The 19602-nt window shown below is 36.1% G+C and overlaps 1 protein-coding gene across 1 annotated transcript in view; it reads left to right on the forward strand.

The window, feature by feature from the left end:
- PKHD1 (PKHD1 ciliary IPT domain containing fibrocystin/polyductin) overlaps window positions 1-19602 on the forward strand; it is a 196896-nt gene that overhangs the window by 39943 nt on the left and 137351 nt on the right. Inside the window, exons 16-26 of the mRNA XM_039326212.1 lie at window positions 1419-1694; window positions 2806-2895; window positions 3486-3576; window positions 4284-4423; window positions 4742-4869; window positions 5536-5720; window positions 6494-6632; window positions 9445-9599; window positions 13397-13581; window positions 16327-16449; window positions 18059-18164. Coding sequence (XP_039182146.1) covers window positions 1419-1694; window positions 2806-2895; window positions 3486-3576; window positions 4284-4423; window positions 4742-4869; window positions 5536-5720; window positions 6494-6632; window positions 9445-9599; window positions 13397-13581; window positions 16327-16449; window positions 18059-18164 — 1618 coding nt within the window. The remainder of the gene's footprint in view (window positions 1-1418; window positions 1695-2805; window positions 2896-3485; window positions 3577-4283; window positions 4424-4741; window positions 4870-5535; window positions 5721-6493; window positions 6633-9444; window positions 9600-13396; window positions 13582-16326; window positions 16450-18058; window positions 18165-19602) is intronic.

Consider the following 19602-nt stretch of genomic DNA (forward strand, 5'->3'; position numbering starts at 1 on the left):
TGTAATTATTCTCCAGCAAGAATTTCTGCAGTTTAATTTCTGAGTGAATTGAATCATTTGATGTTCAGAGCTAAACCTTTTGATGCTTACTATTTATTCACTGCAACTTAACTCCCTGTTTCCCTAGCCAGAACAGTGACTTGTTTCTTCATGCATTTGAATTATTCAATTTAAGAATGCTTCTTCAGAAGCCTGTTGGTTTCTCAATGTGCAAAGCCTCGCCACCAGGTCTTCTTGGTGCTTCTTAGGAAAGGTGGTAGGAAAAGCAATCAATGTGAAGTTTCCAAAGCCAAAATCGGTGATAGTCAATCAGGAAAAGTAAAAATTGCTACTTCAGATATGAAGCAAATAGTAGCTACTGACCAGCTTCAATTCTATTGTACTCCATTTGATACAGAGTCTAATAATAAATTATTTTTGTAACTGTGGAATAATCTCTGAGGTTGGTTGCTTGCTTGTAGACTTTTCATTACTCAACTAGGTAATATCATCAGTGCTACTGAGTGTGGCGTTCACTCCCTGATTATATAGAATAGCCTACCTTGTAACTGTCACCAGATGTAGGAGAAGAAGCTGAGCTGGAAGGCAGGGTTAAATGTGTCTTCAGTTTGGAGTCATTGCATTTTCACAATAATATATCCCACTCTACCGAATTCTGTTGACTGTTATCTAGCACCAATTTACCTTTACCTCTATTAGTTGACTAGATTTTTGTATTAGAGGTAGAAATAATAAAATGTGTACTTTGAACTCAGTGAATGTTCCTCTTATTTGTGTTTGACACTAGGATCTATCATTTGGAAAAATCATTTTATTTTCCCTTGCTTTTTGAATCAAATATTCTAGATTATGCCCACCACTAACTTAATGTGTTTGGTGTCATTCAAGCTGAATCTAAATTCAGAGAACTTTGATAATAGCTACTATGTGCATTTTTTTCTTTTAAAAAAGTTTCTGTGATCAGTTTAGAAGATTTGTATTCGCCTTTTTTTGTAATCAGTAATCTTTTTTTCTTTGTCTTTTCATCTCTCAGTCTTTTCCATTTTGCACCCATTTTCACTATCATCTAAAGCAGGGAACTATGGGCCTTTTATGACTTCTGGACTTCAATTCCCAGAATTCCTGAGCCAACTCTGGGAGTTCAAGTCCACAAGTCATAAAGGGGCCATAGTTCCCCACCTCTGCTTGAGATGGTAGTGAAAATGGTTGGTTCAGGAATTCTGGGAGTTGAAATCCAAAAATCATAAAAGGGCATAGTTCCCAACCCCTGATCTAAAGGAATGGTACCTCATTCTGAATCAGCCGACTGTATGACCTCTTCAGTTTGGAATGCTCTGATGAAGAACTAGTACTATAAAAGGTAGTCAAATGCACACCTCCTCTGACCTTTTTACTGCTTTCATTATTTTGGTCAACAGGTGGAAGTTGTATCAATTTCTAGTGGCACTGCTGATTGGTCAGCATTTTGGAAGGAAGATTGGTTTCATCCTAGGAAGCCCAAATCAGAAAAATATGAGCTAATTGCTGGTACGATGTACTATTTGGAAGCTGTGCATAATGGGATATCCCCAAACAATGGAATGAGCGTGGGGGTTCAGTTGCACCATACCTGGCTAAACCCAGATGTGGTTAGTACTTATTGCAGAGAGAAATACAGAATACAAGCCAATGCTATCCAGCTTCCAGAGATACAGGTAAATTCCAGAATATAATCTGAATCTGAATTTTTTATTTGTTGTGCACAACTTTCCCTATAACAGTTGTCAATTGAATTGATTAAAAAAAATTAATGTTACTTGAATTTTATTTACTAGTTGTGCTTCTTGATTTCCAAGTTGTTTCTTATGCCTCAAGGTAAATGTGCAGCCTCACTGACTCAATGAATTGAAGTCCCACTGTTTCAATGAGTTGCATACAGTTATAGCTTTTGTGGATGATTGCTATAAAATATGATGTATATGTGTGTATTTCTCATTTCCTTTTTTATTGAAACTTCTTTTTTAAAAAAGTCAGATCCTTTATCGTAATTATAATTTTAAATCAGGTTTAGATATCAGGTTTTCACAAATGGCAGTAAAAAGGCTTATATTATCTTGGCATCTCAGTGTATTTATAAACTCTGGGCCATTACAGTTTCTACCATAACAAAGGTGTCACCAGATTTCATTTTTTTTCCCTGCTTGTATTCTGCACATATATTCTACATGAGACTGTTGGTCAGTCTGAGCCATGTTCATTTCTTCACCCTATTTATCAGCTGGATGTTGGATCATTTTTAGCAATTGAGAAATAGGCTTTTCCCTTTTTATCCTTGTGAAGGGATGCAAGGCAGCCTAATTTATGGTTGGCTGACCACACAGAGTATAGGTTTTGTTTTGTTTGTTTGTTTATTTATCAAACTTATACGCCACCCATCTGGTCTAAAGGCAATTCTTGGCAGCTTATAATAATTCTTGAATAGAATAGAGCTGGAAGGGACCTTGAGGTCTTCTAGTCCAGCCCCCTAGGATTATTAGAAAATACTAAACAACATTTTGCAAAATGACTTCATCAATTTCTTAATTGCCTCCTTCTTAAATGAAACTATTTGCAGACATTTCACTGCTTTGAAACTATAGATTAACTATAAATTCAAGTTGAATTTGAATTATCAAATTCAAAACTCTTCTAAGCTACATATTACATTCATTATGTAGTTAAGGAGAGAATAAAGACTCCCAAGTTGTTAAAAAGTATTATTTTTATTTTTATTCAGAAGAAATAAATATACTTTGTAAGCTACTCTTAATCTTTCTGCTTTGATAGATGCTGATATTGTCTGGCAGAGGACGGTTCAGTCTTGTTTGGGACAATGTGACCAGCAATCCCATGTCAACAAATGTTACTGCTGATCAAGTACATTCTCAATGATTCTCCTGGATATAAAATAATTATTAATAATTACAATATGTAGAATTGGGATGGTGAAACAACAGTTGCCTCAATATCTATTGAACTTTATAAGCAGAGGTTATATGTTAGGAAAAATTAGGAAAATATCCCAACATAAAAGTTGATCATAGTGACAAACGGGTGTGAAATCTAAAATGACATTTTATGGTTAGTTAAGGTACCCCAGAAGCATGACATTTAAAGAGTAAGGAACTACAGTTTCTTACCTTGAAAAGTAGATTTGAAATGTCATTTACTAAATTCTGACATGGAATGATAATTCAAGTTAAATTAGTAAATCCTCTTGATCGTTGTAAATGATTTCAACATTTTTAATGTTATTTAAAACTGTGTGCATGTCTTTTACATATATATAAAATCTGTTTTATTCTGCTACCAGAATAATTTCTCTTATTTTTGATATAATGCAACTAGACTTATAGTAGGGAAAAGCATTTGTTGTTTGGCTTTCGACATATCTTAAATTTCGGCCCTGGTTGGTTTTGGGACACTGCATTTTCTTTTAGAAAACTCAAAATAATTTTATTTTTCAGTTGCAGCATGAATTGGAGGAACTTCTTTCAGTAAAATGTGAAATAGAGCCATCATCTGCTAATATTTTTTTGCAAACAGGATTTGAGCAAAGTAAGCTTGTCATTTTCAGTTTGAAAGACTTTATTTCAGCAAAAAATATATAGCTACTGTAAAAGAAAGATAAGGAACATCTGCAAACTTTCTCCAAAAACTAAATGTATGAGCACATGCATGTGTGTGAACACACACACACACACACACAAACACAAAATATTGGTCAGAAGTGAAATCAAGAAAGAATACATTATATTATTGAATGAAATAATATAATTTGTTTATTTCATTTATTTAAAAATGAATAAAATGTGCTATCTGTTTGACGGTAGTTTACAAGAAAAAGATCTATAAAAATTGGCCACAGAAGACTATAATTAGAGTAGATTAAGTGCAATGTGGCTACTTAGGTTAGCTTACTTCTTGCACAAGTCTCTTCTCTCCCCGTTTTTCTTGAATGTTGCAAAATTGGCACGTGGCTTCCTATTTATCATCTAGATATGCATCCTACACTTGGGTTGCATAATGTGTACCATGCATTATGGGTAATATTCTAATTTATATGCCTAACGTGAACCCTCTTTTACTAAATTTGTTATGTGCGAGTCTTTCCATGGTACAACTGAATTTCTATATTAATGCTCTTTTTCAGATCTGAGACTGTCACTCATAGCACTGTGCTATTAAAGTTAGTCTTGCATTCAGGTTTGTCTAGGACTTATTTTGCATGGAATTTTTCCTTACTTTTCCCACATCTGCAATAGATACTGAGAATCTAGTCAATGGTGGAGTCCTTGTCAGTTGGACAGAACCCTTTTGTGGAAGATTTAGCAATTTCAGGCCAAAAGGCCTTATCAAAACATCTCAATTAATTCCTCCTTATGATGTCACTACATACACACATGTGAGTAATATTTTTTCAAAAAGTTTAAAGCAATGAAAGGACTAAATATTGAATAACAGAATGACTTTGATGATGGGCACAATCAATACCAGGAACAGGAAATCTCATTTGGCCTCAAGGCTAACTGAATCTCTGCAAGCATGGTGAGGGACATAAGATGGGCAAGTGTAATGCACTTGTGTATGCAGAGCAGATGTTGTAGGATAGTACATTGTTCAAAAGGAACCTGAGTATAAAAATGTGTTGTTTTGTATTATTGGCAGCCATATTGGAAACAAATCATTTAAGGAGGAATTTTGTTCTTTCCCTTCTTCACAGTTGTGCTTTGCATACAAAGGCTACATGAGCAATACCTTCTACATTGCAGTGTCTTATTCCAATACCTTTCTAGATATCGTGAAGAAACATGTGACCTGCCAATGGAATCTGAAATCCAGTCCAGAAAGGTCTATCTATAAACATTCATTTTATACATTTTCCACAGTCCTTTTCTTTTAACATAATTAGCTGCAATATGTATGTTTCTGACATATAGGCAATGGGACAAGTACTTAACCAATAGGAATCAAAACCACTTCTTTTGATGCTTTTGATTTCCAGATATTTCTGGGATACAGCTCTAAGTATCCTTCCCCATTTGACCATGCTGACTCAAGCAGCGGAGAATTACATTTCAGCAATATCTAGAAAACTGCCCTTACGTTCAAAAATAGAGACCTAACCGTGACCCCCTGGCTCATTCCACTGAATATATGACTTTGATTTGGCAGAGTCATGCTTTAGGACAGGGGGTTTCAAACTTTTTCAGGTCATGGAACCTGTTCCAAAAAGAAACAAAAGCAATTCCAGAATTCTGATCAAGAGGCAGAGCTCTTGGCTTGCCTTTGAGTGAACTTGTGTTTGTTTGCTTATTTGGCCTTAGCTTCTCATGGACCCCATCAAGTTCTCATGGAAACGAATGGTTCCACAGAACACAGTTTGAAAGCTGATTTAGGAAATTCACAGGAATATTGCTAGGAAACTTTTCTGTCATTAAAAATTGTAAATTTCCTTTTAAGTAGACATCTAACATAAATGTAGGTGATGAATACAAAAATATGTTTCTCTTTCAGCTGGAAATTCATATGCATCAACCTTTGGAGAGACTGTCTGTATAGTTCTGAATTCCTTAATGATCTTCCCAAAAATTCTTCAGTGTTTTTGCACCAGGTTGATGTAGAAGCTCCTACTGCTGCAACAGAGACACTTGGCTGGTTTTTCATTGACGAGATCATTGTTTCAGATCAAGATTTATTTGGTAATCTGATATTTTGCTTTTGTCCTTTCCTTTCCTTTCCTTTTGATAAATAAAAGAGTAAAATATGAATGGATATGGAAGGGCAAGAGAAATATTTTTAATCAAGAAATAAATGTTTGATAGAATTACAGTTATTGATAATTATTGGACATTTGGGAAACATTTCAGCTGTAGATTTTGGATCCATGTAGTGGGAAGGACAACCTGGACAGATGGGAAGGGAGCAAAGAGCTGGAACAAGCAAAGTTGGTACATAAATCTTATACAGATATCATCAATATCCCAATATGAGACAACCATTACTTAGGAAACCTAGGTTTTAAACTCAGGGCTACACACACACACATAAGTAAATTCTTAGATGCTGCAGGATCTGTTGTTTGTTGTTTCTAGGACTAGTCAGTGGTGGGTTTCAGCCAGTTCGCACCAGTTCAGCAGAACCAGTAGCTACTTTTTTGTTGCCCAGGCCCAGAATGGATTTCCGAAATGGCATCCACACAGAGAACCAGCTGTTCACATATTTGAATCCCACCACTGGGACTAGTTCATATTGGCAGTAAAGGCTTCTTATTTATCTGATCATTTTCCTTAACTTCACAAGCAGAACAAGTTAGAATTCCTAGATGACATTTATTTCAGTGGTAGAGAGAAGTTTTAATATAAATTACAATGCAATTACTTTTATACTATCTATACTGTATGCCTATTGAGTTTGTCAAGTGATAAGTCTTGTCTTTTATAGAAATATTATGCCAAAACTGTTTTCTTTCCAGTTTTTCAGAAGGAACCCAGGTCAACTCATCCACATGGGAACCTCATAGAATCTGTCTTGGTTGCTGGTATCCCACCTATATTTAATGTATCTTTTTTTGTAGCAAATTATCACAAGAACCTCCCCCTTCTCTCACTCAGGTAGGAATAAAGGTTCATATATACTTATGCTTCACCTTCCTTCCTTCCTTCCTTCCTTCCTTCCTTCCTTCCTTCCTTCCTTCCTTCCTTCCTTCCTTCCTCTGAAGAATCCGAGAAAGCCAGCTAGGACTATCAAAATAGTAGAGGTGTGTAAGGTAGGCCAACTATTTGGTAAATATCTTTATCTCAGGGACTTTCAGAGCAAGTCAAGAAACCTAGTTAGGACTCCTTCAGTCAGAAAGGTGTTCCAGTGTTATTTTTGCTATTCCCTTTGTTGATCCTTATCCTGCCACAGGAAGGATGATGCCAAATGATTGGATCCTTATTTTCTGTCTTCAGGACAAGTTAAAGAAAGGGATTGTTGAAGTACTCTGGACTTTTGTTCCTCTTCCCTCCTATTACAGTATATTAGCTGATGGAAAGACATTAACCAATTTACTCTTGTTCATTGGGCTGGGACTGGGAAGAGGAGGCAAGTGTTGATAGATGGTTACATTGGCAGCTCAATATTAGGTGTATTGGAATAACAAGGAAAACCCTAACACTGGAACAGCTAAGGATGGCTTAAGGCTGCCTTGGGGATAATCTGGGATCAGATTAAGGCAATATTATAAAAACAGCAGAAAATGGAAATTGTTGGGGCATATTTGTACTGTGATTAGATAGATAGAAAGAATGGCACTTAAGTGAATTGCATGCCTAGGAAAGGCTTTAAATAGCATTCCACATGGATTGAAAAATATCTAAACATTCCCCAGATTGCAGCCAAGAGATAGTTGAAATGCATCCAGATTGATGCATCCCAGGCAAGAAAGGTCAAACAGAAATAAAGATACAGCAAAGATTTTTCATTAGCTATTGGTTGGAGGGAGTTAAATTGGGCAGTGGATAGGGGAGGGATAATACAAGATTAAGAAGAAAAGTTGAAACAATCTTAGAAAGACATTTGAAACAAATATATACTTATATAGTAACCAAGACCACAGTATTAGCCTAACTTTACACTATTTATTAATAAAATATATGGATTGAATTTTTTAAAGGGACACTTTACATTTGAAAACACTGAGATTTATGTGTTAATTTTATCTGACCCTTGGGATTAGTTTTAGAAAAGAGAAACAAGGCTAGTAATCTCCACAAGAGTTTCACAGAATCACTGGATGATATTTAGTCTGTAGGTGGCAGACTTGTGGTGCCTTTGTTTACACTTTATAAGGACACATAAACTAATTAAGCATGCTGGGTGAAGTGTTCCCATAGACTTAGTTTATAAGTCTTATATCCAGAATACTAAGGAAATTGACTTTATTCACCCTGGTTGACTATAGCAAAGGTGTAATCGAACACAGCCCATAAATTAGGTTTTTGTATTCCTAGAAGTCTTCCTAGAAGTTTAACTACCCACATTATATTTTAATCAGCACTTGTCATATACTCTTCAATTGTTTCTCCAAATCTAAACTTTTCCTACTGCCATCTAGTGGTCGCTGAGATTTTCACAGCTCAGCCATGGGCCCTATCCAACAAAAATGAGTTTTAATGTGGAGAAAAGCAAAGTTTTATATTTAGGCAGGAAAAATAAAAGATATAAGTACAGATTAGGTGAGACCTGGCTCAAAAACAGTAACTGTGAGAGGGACCTTGGAGTCCTAGTGGATAATCACTTGACTATGAGCCAGCAATGTGCAGCAGCAGCCAAAAAAGCTAATACAATCTTGGGTTGTATAAACAGAGGCATAGAATCAAGATCATGTGAAGTATTAGTACCACTTTATAAAACCCTAGTGAGACCACACCTGGAATATCATGACCAGTTTTGGTCACCATACTACAAAAAAGATGTTGAGACCTTGGAAAAAGTTCAGAGAAGAGCAACTGATCCAAGGCCGGAAGACTAAAACATATGAAGAATGGCTGCAGGACTTGGCTAATTTAAAGAAAACAAGAAATAGGGGTGACATGATAGCAGTATTCTGGTATTTGAGAGGCTGCCACAAAGAAGAGGGGGGTCAAATTATTCTCCAAAGCACCAGAAGGCAGGATAAGAAACAATGGTTAGAAACTGATCAAAGAGAGAAGCAACCTGGAATTAAGGAGAAACTTCCTAACAGTGAGGACAATTAACCAGTGGAACAGCTTGCCTCCAGAAATCATGGGCACTCCATCACTGGAGATTTTTAAGAAGAGAATAGACAGTCACTTGTCTGAGATGGTATAGGTTCACCTTCTTGAGCAGGGGACTGGACTAGAAGACCTCCAAGTCCCTTCCAGCTCCTATTCTATTCTATTCTATTCTATTCTATTCTATTCTATTCTATTCTATTCTATTCTATTCTATTCTATTCTGTTCTGTTCTGTTCTGTTCTATTTATAAGAAGATTCAGTTTTTTCTCAGTTTTCTTTATTTTATTCAAAGTGCTTAATAAAAGACTTCTGATAGTTTTGTAATAAATACCTTTGCCACTCCAGAAGATTTCCTTGATGCATAGTCAAAGATTAGAGGCACCATGTCTCCCAATGTCACTTGCTGGGAAACATGAGAAAGAAGCAACTATAGCAAAGGTCCCCAACATTTTGGGCACCAGGGACTGGTTCCATAGAGAAAGGTTTTTCTGTGGACTGGAGAGTGCGTGGTTTTGTGTGCTGCCTGCATCCCACGGATGGGGCTTTGCTTGTTTTTGTGGACTGGTTGCTGGCATTTTGTGGCCTGGTAGTGGTCCATAAATATTCTACAGTTCCATTTGAAATAGCCCTATTCTGAGACAGGAATGATATTGTAAAACTTGATTTCATTTTTTTTTTCATGTAGAGGAGGTATGCCTCTGAAGGGATCCGAAGAGACTGATCAATTGTTGATGTCTATGAATGAGACAGGAATCAATTTGACAGTCCAAAGGATACAAGGTGCAAGCCTACCTCTTGGAGGAACTTTTCAAATCCATCTGCCTAACATAGTGATTCCAGGTAAACTTGAGCTTTGGCATCTTCTTCCACAAAATAAAGGATTAGCCAAGATATACCATACCACCTACCCTGAAAATTAGGACACAGATAAAGAATGGATGAAATCTATCTATGGCTGCTTTTCTGTAATCATACATATTAACAAATGCATCAGTATGCTTTTTTAATTAAACAAAATAATGGTAATTTAATAAAAGGCAAAATAATGATAATATAAGAAAAGACAAAAATAATGCAATTGTCAGATCTGATGCCATGTAAATATTAATAAAAATACGGTGTGAATTAATAATCATGGCGGGCAAATTAAAGAATATAAAAAGGAAAAAATATGAGCCGAGGTGGCACAGCAGTTAGAGTGCAATACTGCAGGCCACTTTAGCTGACTGTGTTCAGCAGGTCAGTGGTTCAAATCTCACCGGCTCAAGGTTGACTCAGCCTTCCATCCTTCCGGGGTAGGTAAAATGAGGACCCAGATTGTTGGGGGCAATGTAAATATATATACATTGCTTACTGGTGTACACTGCTTAGAGAGTGCTTGCACTTAAAGCGGTATATAAGTCTCATAAATAAATAAATATCTGGAAATTTAAATTAAAGTTGAGAAGTCCATTTCAAGAAAGGCTATATTTGTACCACTATGTCAAGAGTGCTTAAAAAGAAAATATATGTGCTACAAATCAGATGTAGATTTATCTCTTAAATGGTGTATAATAATTTTTGGGCTATTTTTCATGGACAAAAAGCCCAGAATTCTTGGTTCCTTGATAAATTCCAGATACTAAAGCTATGATCAAAAATAAAAAAAACTAACTAAGGAAAAAAGCATTATAGACAAACAGTGATTGTTCTAAAGCAGGTATGTCCAAACTGTTGCCCACAGACCGCATGAAGCCCTGGACAGCTAATAATGCAGATTCACAAGATCATAAACTTTTGACATTATTATGTGGTTTTATATTATAACACTATATATTTTATGTGTGGCCCAAGACAATTCCTTTTCACTCAGTGCAGCCCAGGCAAGCCAAAAGGTTGAACACCCATGTTCTAAAGCAGCGGTTCTCAACCTTTGGGTCGCGACCCCATTTGGGGTCGAACGACCATTTTACGGGGGTCGCCAAACAATGCGATCTGCCATTTTTTCCCTCAGGGGGCGCCGCCGCACATGCTGGCAACACCAGGCAACTACAGGCCAATTACCTGCTTACCAACAACTTTCAAATTACTAACTGGTGTGGTAGCTGATGCAGTACAACAGCATCTAGTTGAAAACAATCTCTTTCCACCTGAGCAGAAAGGAAACTGCCCCAATAGCAGAGGAACAAAAAATCAACTCCTAATAGACAAAATGATCTTGGAAAACTGCAAGAAAAGGAAGACCAACCTGAATGTGGCATGGATTGACTACAAAAAGGCATTTGACTCTCTGCCACATAACTGGATAATCAAGTGCCTAGAAATAACAGGAGTCAGTAGAAACATCAGAAAATTTGTGCAAAGATCGATGGCACAATGGAAGACACAGTTGCAGATCAATGGTGAGAGACTGGGAGAGGTTAATATCAAGAGAGGAATATTTCAAGGAGATTCACTGTCACCATTACTATTTGTTATTGCACTGTTTCCTCTGTCAACAATACTGAATAACTCAGGACATGGCTATCAAACATCAAAAACATTTACCAGACTATCCCATCTCCTTTACATGGATGATCTGAAGCTGTATGGAAAAAACATCATCTGAAATAGAATCACTGCTCAACACTGTCCGTATATATAGCCAACATATTGTTATGGAGTTTGGCTTGGACAAATGTGCCACACTTACTATCAAACAAGGAAAAGTAGTGAAAACTGAAGGAATCAAGATGCCCCACGAAAATAACATTAAGAGTCTGGATGAGGAAGATTACTACAAATACTTGGGTATCCTTCAAGCTGACAACATCAAGCACACTGAAGTCAAGAAAAAGATTAGAGGTAAATACATCAAGAGAGTCAAGAAGATCTTAAAGTCCAAACTCAATGGAGGAAATACCATAAGGGCAATCAATACCTGGGCAATTCCAGTCATTAGGTACACAGCTGGAATAGTGGACTGGACTCAAGCAGAACTAAAAGCAATGGCTAGGAAGACCAGAAAAATAATGACAATGAATCATGCCCTTCATCCACACAGTGACATTGACAAACTTTACTACCAAGGCAAATAGGTGGGCGTGGAATGCTGCAAGTACATCAGATGGTTGAAGATGAAGAAATGGCTTTGGAAGAATATCTGAAGAACAATGATGAAGATGCACTGAAATTAGTATATCAGGAAGGCTTACTGACTACTGGAGAGACCAAACTGGCCTACAAGAAAGACCAAATGAAGAACAGAATAGAGGCATGGAAGACAAAGCACTACATGGCCAATACATTAAAAAAATAGCTGGGAAAGCAGATAATAACCTGGCAATGGCTAAGAGCAGGAAAATTGAAGAAAGAGACCGAGGGACTAATTCTGGCTGCACAAGACCAAGCCTTAAGGACAAATGCATACAAAGTCAAAATTGAGAAGACAGCAACAGACAGTAAGTGCCGCCTATGCAAAGAAGCTGAAGAAACAGTGGACCACTTGGTAAGCTGTTGCAAGAAGATTGCACAGACTGATTACAAGCAGCGCATGACAAAGTAGCAACAATGGTGCATTGGAAGATCTGCAAAAAATATCATTTGCCTGTAAGCAAAAACTGGTGGGATCATAAAATAGAGAAAGTCATAGAAAATGATAAAATTAAACTGCTCTGGGACTTCAGAATTCAAACAGACAAGCACCTGCAACATAACACCCCAGACTTAACAATTGTCGATAAGAAAGACAAAAAAGTCTGGATAGTGGACGTGGCAGTGCCTGGAGACAGCAGAATAGACGAGAAAGAACTGGAGAAGATAACAAAATACAAAGACCTACAAATAGAAATAGAAAGACTGTGGCAAAAGCAAGCAAGGGTAGTACCAATAGTCATAGGCTCCTTGGGTGCAATCCCAAAACAACTGGAGCACCACTTGAACACCATTGGCATTGACAAATTCACTATTAGTCAATTGCAAAAGGCGGCCTTATTAGGAACTGCTTCCATCCTACGACGATATCTGTAATACCATCAAACATCCACATCTGCCTATCCCAGGTCCTGGGTAAGGACTCGATAGATAGACAAAATGCCAAATCCAGTCTGAACATCTGGCTGACTGTGCAATGATCCATAATAATAATAATAATGTTGATAGCCTATAGTCCTAATGGGGCAATCTGCTAGTGTGGATATGATTTAAGGTAGGATTGGCCAACTGAAAAATCACTAAACTCATTTTTTTCTTACTCTGTGAAATCTTATTAGCAATATTTGACAGTGAATCATAATCTTGCTAAGGGATTCACTGATGATTTTCAAAAGCAAACCATAGAATCTACAGTGTCAGATTGTTTTAATTATTTTAAGCATGTTAAGCCAGACAAAACCAAAACTTTGAATCTAGCCTTACCATCAACATTTTGCCAATGCATGTGGTTAGGGGCCATGATTACTTCTTGAAATTTACAATTAGTCATGATAATTGGAATTGGTCATGGAACCCATGATGACATCACATATCACATATATCATTTCTTTGTATAAATGACCCCAAATACTATAGGTCACTCATGTCATTTGCATCATATTAGATATCACTGTTCAGCCCAGAGATTAAAACCAGACTTTAATCTGCATCTTTACTTATTTTATTATTTTTCCATCTTCTTCCAGGTATCCCAGTGTCCATCTCTGCCAATCACCTCCGCAGCCTTCTGCAAAATTACAGTGATAATTTTACAGCTCAGTACATAAATACCAGTGACTTTTTTGTATCTAAGATTTCACAAAACTCTTATCAAAGTATATGGACACTGACGTGGACTTCAATGATCGGTGATTTGCCCAATTTCATCAGGGTAAGACCAGTTGTTTAAACTATTTTATTTACAATGTTTTATTTGTTAATTTACAATTTCTTCTCACAGATGCGGCCTAGCCCTGAGTATTTCTTGCTTTCCTTGGCGGTTTATTTATCATTGCTCTCAATCCTTTCATTTTTGCTATTTTATTTGTCTGGAACTGCCCGATGAGCTCTAACATATCTAGAGTTTTGATCCTTCACCCAGAGCCATTCAATTATTTGACACAGTTCTTTCCCAGACTATTGAACTCTGACCTCTCTGCTTGACAGGAACATCACTTTGGTAGGCACATAGGAAATGAAATGGCCCCCTTTCTGCATCCAACAGACTTCCAGTTTTTAGGAAAAATGTGATGATATTGAAACATGGATATACTGTATCTATACTACATATAGCTATATCCTCCAATTTTTTTTGAAGATCATCTTTCCCATCTGTTGTAATTTGATATTTATTCTTTAGATGTATTTCCAACATTTTCTTCAAGAGCTCATGGTGACACTTATAACTCTTCCATCTTATCTTCACATCAATTAATCTATAACATAGACTGAAATATGACAGACTCAGAAATATTCATGGATGAGTTGGTGTCAAACCATTTAGTCTAATGAAAGCAGTGATACACTGTCATGTCACTGTCTGCTTCTTTTGTACCTGCACTGTGACAACACATCAATGTTCAAAAGGAGGATAGCAAATTATGTGATGTACAGCACTGCCATTTTTTAAAAAATAATATCAGCCAGAGCTAAGGATATACATGAACTGACTACAAATCATCCAATGAGCTTCCATGACTGAAAGTGGAATTGAACTGTATTCCCTTACCTAGTCTTAATCTTAAACCTTAACCATTATACTAAATTATTACCTACTTTACATCAAGATACTATGTGTCCAAGCTCATAGCAATTAAAATATAAAATACAAAGAAAAAATCAAGTTACTGTATATTCAGTTATGTAATTCAACCAGGTTTTGTGGCTTATTATTAATAGATAGTATAGACAATGCACATATCCACATATTTTCCTTCCTTCCTTCCTTCCTTCCTTCCTTCCTTCCTTCCTTCCTTCCTTCCTTCCTTCCTTCCTTCCTTCCTTCCTTCCTAGAAGAGCAATCAGGATATTTTTTAGCAATGTAATGTGTCAAGCATGATTAACCAGATTCACATGTAAAACATGTATAGCAATAGCTATATTATAGTTCAATTCTATTTAAAGAAATCTTTTCAGGTTGGCAGTTTTGCACATGAGTAAGACTAGATAAGGTTCAACAGGACATTCGGGGATGGGGGTGGGGGTTGCACTTTGCCTTATACCCATGTAGGAGTTCCAGACTTAGTCCCCATTTGATTCCTCCTCCTTGCTTGGCCAATCTCTCTCCTATAACAAGTAACTTTTCATGAATGTACCTACAAAACTCCGGGAATTGTTTTTGCCATGGAGAAATTCACATTGTAAGATATATTAATCTTCAGTGAGGTTGTTCTTCAGTCTTGCTGTTTTTAACCATAAGGAAAACTACCAAGTAGATGGGAAATAAGCATATGGATATATAGTTGTGATATTTTCATTTGTAATGTAATCTGTTTGGGAATATGTTGCAAATAATTATTTTCCATATACAGTGCAATGTACTATAATGCATAAAGTAGAGTAATTAAGTGTTTGCATTATAATTAACACTAGTAATATTTTACTAGCAATATATTTTGGAATGATGTACAGTGGTGCCTCTCAATCCCTACATAGTGGTTGCCAAACCTGGGAATTCTGGTAGTTGCAGTACCAGCATAAATGGAAGGCACTTGGTTGGAGTAGATTGGTATGGCATAAGATGTTAAATGAAATACTGTATACAGTAAATTCTACAATATTGTCTTAGCAGGTGGCAGGACCTGGGCTCAGAAGCTAAGTAGGGTCAACTCTGGGTAGTACTTGGATAGGAGACCTCCACAGCATTCTAGATATATAAACTAGGCTGGGATATCAAAATCTCAATGGAAACCATAGTCATACTACTGCATGTTTGTGTCCATGAAATCACTAAGAACCGAGCTTGATATCTGGTTACCTTTGCTTTTGTCTGGTAAAATATTGTTTGTAAATTAAGTATGGAAGATAGTAGCAGTTGTAAAATTACTGTTATATCCAAAGAATACAAAAACGTTTTTTAAGGAGAAGACAGCAACAATATAGCAAGATTTGGAGATAGTTGTGTGGAATCACAAAGTGGGTAGGCTTGGAAAATCAAATGAAGACTGTCTCTAGCTGGCTTTGAAACCTGGCATCTTCATAAATATGACTATATTATCCTAGCAACAATGAGGGACATGGTTTCTCCTGTGATAGGAGAGGAAATTTAAAAAGAAAAGTTATTTACTATGCACTACTTTTCTTTCCTGGTATTTTTATTATATACTTCTCTGGTATTTTGACTTTTTGGGAGGAAGAGTGATTAAATTTATTGTGAAAGATTAAAAAAACACCATAGATACAATATCCAATGAAAAAAATAAGGAATTAACACATAGGTGCCATATGCTTATACTAATAAATTAATTAATAAGTAATTTAGTCTGCAATAGCAAATAGCCAGAATCAGATACCAGGTGATTCCTGTATGAAAAGAAATTATAAATATTAAAAATAAACATTCTAAGAAATTATAAACACTATTGTGTTACTGAAATAAGAGAATGCGAAGCAATTTTATTTAATTCTTTCTTCCAAGGTCTCTGATGAAAACCTCACTGGTCTTATCCCAACAATAATAAGCTATGTAGTAATTGATGGTGGCGTTTTCATTGATCCCATATTTGGAGATATGCTTGCTACCCCCAATAACATTACACAGGTATGAAACTGACGTATCTTCTTGAAAGCAATTTATATGTACATGTATGCAGGAAGGATAAAAAAAGCTTTTCCTACCTGTTTCATTATAAGAATATGGGATGAAGGGAAAGGATCTTCATTTCACTCCAGTCACTTCAATGTAATGAAGAAAAGGAGACAACAAATAACAGATTCCCACATTCAGGCAATTGCAAATTCCCACAAATCCCAAATGCTTGAGGAAGAAGATGATGATGTTTATATTTTTATCTTACATGTGAAGTACAAACAGGAACAAAATAGATACTAAATAATCACAGTACATCAATTTAAATAAAAGTTTGATTATTATGCTATTCTCCAGTGGTTATTTGTCTGTAGAACACTATCTCAACTGGGTGCTGTCCAGATGATGTAGAGGTCAAATGCCAGAAATCTGAGCAATTGCCATCTGCTGGAAAGAGTTCCAATGAGATGAAAGATTAATTTAGAGAGTCATAGATGAGACCTGTTTATTGGCATAACTTAATGGATTAAACATTTTCATTTTTTTTGCTGTCATTGAGATAATTTGTGATCTATTTTAAAAATAGTTATTATAGCAATGCTGTGGTTAATTTACCTCAGTATTTGAATTTTATGTTTTCTCCATCTGGATTCTTCTCTTTTTGATCCAGTTAAATTACAAAGTTCAGTAATTTTGCAAGAAAGTCAACAAAATCTCACCTAAACTTGGAAAAACTAGTTTGGTCAAAAAAAGGCTACATATGTCCTTAAATTGGTGGTGGTAATCAACAGAAATCATTTGGTCCTCTATTGGAAAGGAAATTATCTGATTATTTATATGGTTTATTTGAAAAATGGTGGTAGTGGGTGGTAATGAAATCTTAAAAGAATGTATGTACTAAGAAGTTAGCCAAAATTAGTTTCTTTCTTTGCCAGTTCAAGTTAGATTTTTCTATCCATCTCTATCAAACTCTTTAGAGGCAAGATAAAGTTTGCAAGTCCAGGACCCCCCTCCACAAAAAAGAAAAAAAAAGATATTTAGCCCAAATGTTATAGATTTGACCTCGATTGCCTCTGTCTTCCTTTTAGTCAAAGGTCTATCAGATCTTGAGGGAAACCTCTGTGAATTATACTCTTCTCCCCTTCATGCTTTAGTCCCAATCTAGGTCAGGTTGTATATAATAGAGCTTGCAACAGAAACAGCTACAATCCTAGAACCTGTTTAATGCAAGCCCTGGTTTAAAATGTTCACAAGATAAAACAAGCCTGTGAGGGCTGCTACATTGAAAGAAGGCCCATGGGCTTGTGACATATTCGGAAGACTCAGAAGGCCCTTGAAAACATTTGACTGGTTCATTTCAGACAGACCAAAATCTTCCTTTCCTGCATAACTTTGGGATTCTGTACTAGATTTTGCTCATGGTTGTGTTCTATATTGAACACTTTTTTTTTTACTAAAATATTTTTTTTAGTTTTTTTAGGTCAGAGTCAAAACCTTTTACTTGTATTACAAATTTTAAAATCATTGTTTGGGTTTTAATTATTCTTAATATTCTGAACTGTTCAGTGGGTCTCAGTTGTTTTATTCATCGTTTTATTAATACTATTTTCTGTCAATCCAGGTGGTAGTTAGAGTGAATGACATTCCAGCAAATTGTTCTGGCTCATGCACTTTTCAGTATCTCAGGGAAATGACCCCTTTAGTCAATAGCATTGACTATTCAACAGGTAATGCTTCTTCAAATGGATATACTAATATTATCATGAAGGTTTATAAGAATTTTTCTGGTTTCGGGGGGAAAGTGAAGAAGTAGCACAACGGATTTCTAACTTTTTCATGGAACTAATGACTGAATGATAAAGTCTGAACCTTGCTGGTCTTTAGGAAATTAATATATCCAATCACTGGCCAAACCACTAGTTGAGAAACATGACTGAAGATGACCTCAATGAATGGGGACAAATTTTTTTTTCATGGGGCTCAACAAACTTTCACAAATCTTGGGGTTTTGGGAAGGAGCTTGCCTGTCCACTATGATTCTAAGCAAATGATAGCTCATTGAAGGCAGAAATATAAAAATATAAAATTATATAACATAATATGTAGCAATGTAAAACAATGTAAAATATAAAACAATATAGCAGAAGACTACTTCAGGGTCAATACAAATATTTAAGTTAGCAAAGTTTGATAAGACCCACAGCAGATTCATCAATTAAAGGCCATCTTAAAAATGAAGGTCTTTACCAAACTGGAGGAGCTGGAAGCAAGGAAGTGAAAAGGCTTTCCTGAAAAGGTGGTTATAGGGACTTGGGCTCAGCCATGAAATGACCCTGCCACTAGTTCTGGTTGTACAGACATCAGTAGATGTTAAGAACAAAGGAAGAGTCAAGAGAGCAGTTAAACTATGCCAGCCCGATTCTAGGCATTTGCAGAGAATACCTTAATCTGTTACAAATAAAACAATAGAATCTTGTCACATCTCACTTATTAAAACATTTATTATTAGTTTTGGTGGATTACAGTCCATTTAATCAGCTATGAAACTTTATAGCTAGTAGTCCTATGCCAGAGACCAGAACTGAGTTAGGTCATTAATAACCTAACAAACTTCCCTTGGATCTGCAAGTAACAATAAATACAGATACTATTTTTGATCAAGGGCATGACCTGCAAAACGACCTTTCTCCCAAGATGTTTTTGGGGAATAAGGTTATGAGCAATCAAAGAAGACATTAAAATACTAAAACTAATGCAAATATATAAGATCAACTTAGAATCTGCAAGCACAGTGGTTATAACATCTCAAACAGTTCACTGCCCTGACATACTACAGACTGTTTCATTGCATTCTTCTAATATTTTGCAACAATTCCTGAGGGAGAAATTTCCTGAGAGAGAAATAAGAACACTCATCCCAGTTAAAGACTTTGTCTATGTGGAACAGGTATGGTGGAAATATCAGCCTATGGCTTTTCTATATTGCCTCTTTCAGAGACTGTAATTCTGACATCTATAGTTCAGTGCTCATGATTTTTTTCTTGTAAGCCATTCGTTTGGAGATGAAAACTCCAAAATGATGTGACAACTAGCAAAATTTTGTGTGGCAGCTTGTTAAGTATAGGAGGATATTACTGGAACCCTGGTGGCACAGAGGTTCAATGC

The sequence above is a fragment of the Crotalus tigris genome, unplaced genomic scaffold (assembly GCF_016545835.1).
Source record: "Crotalus tigris isolate CLP2741 ecotype Arizona unplaced genomic scaffold, ASM1654583v1 scf7180000024340.7048381, whole genome shotgun sequence".
Taxonomy (NCBI): Eukaryota; Metazoa; Chordata; class Lepidosauria; order Squamata; family Viperidae; genus Crotalus; species Crotalus tigris.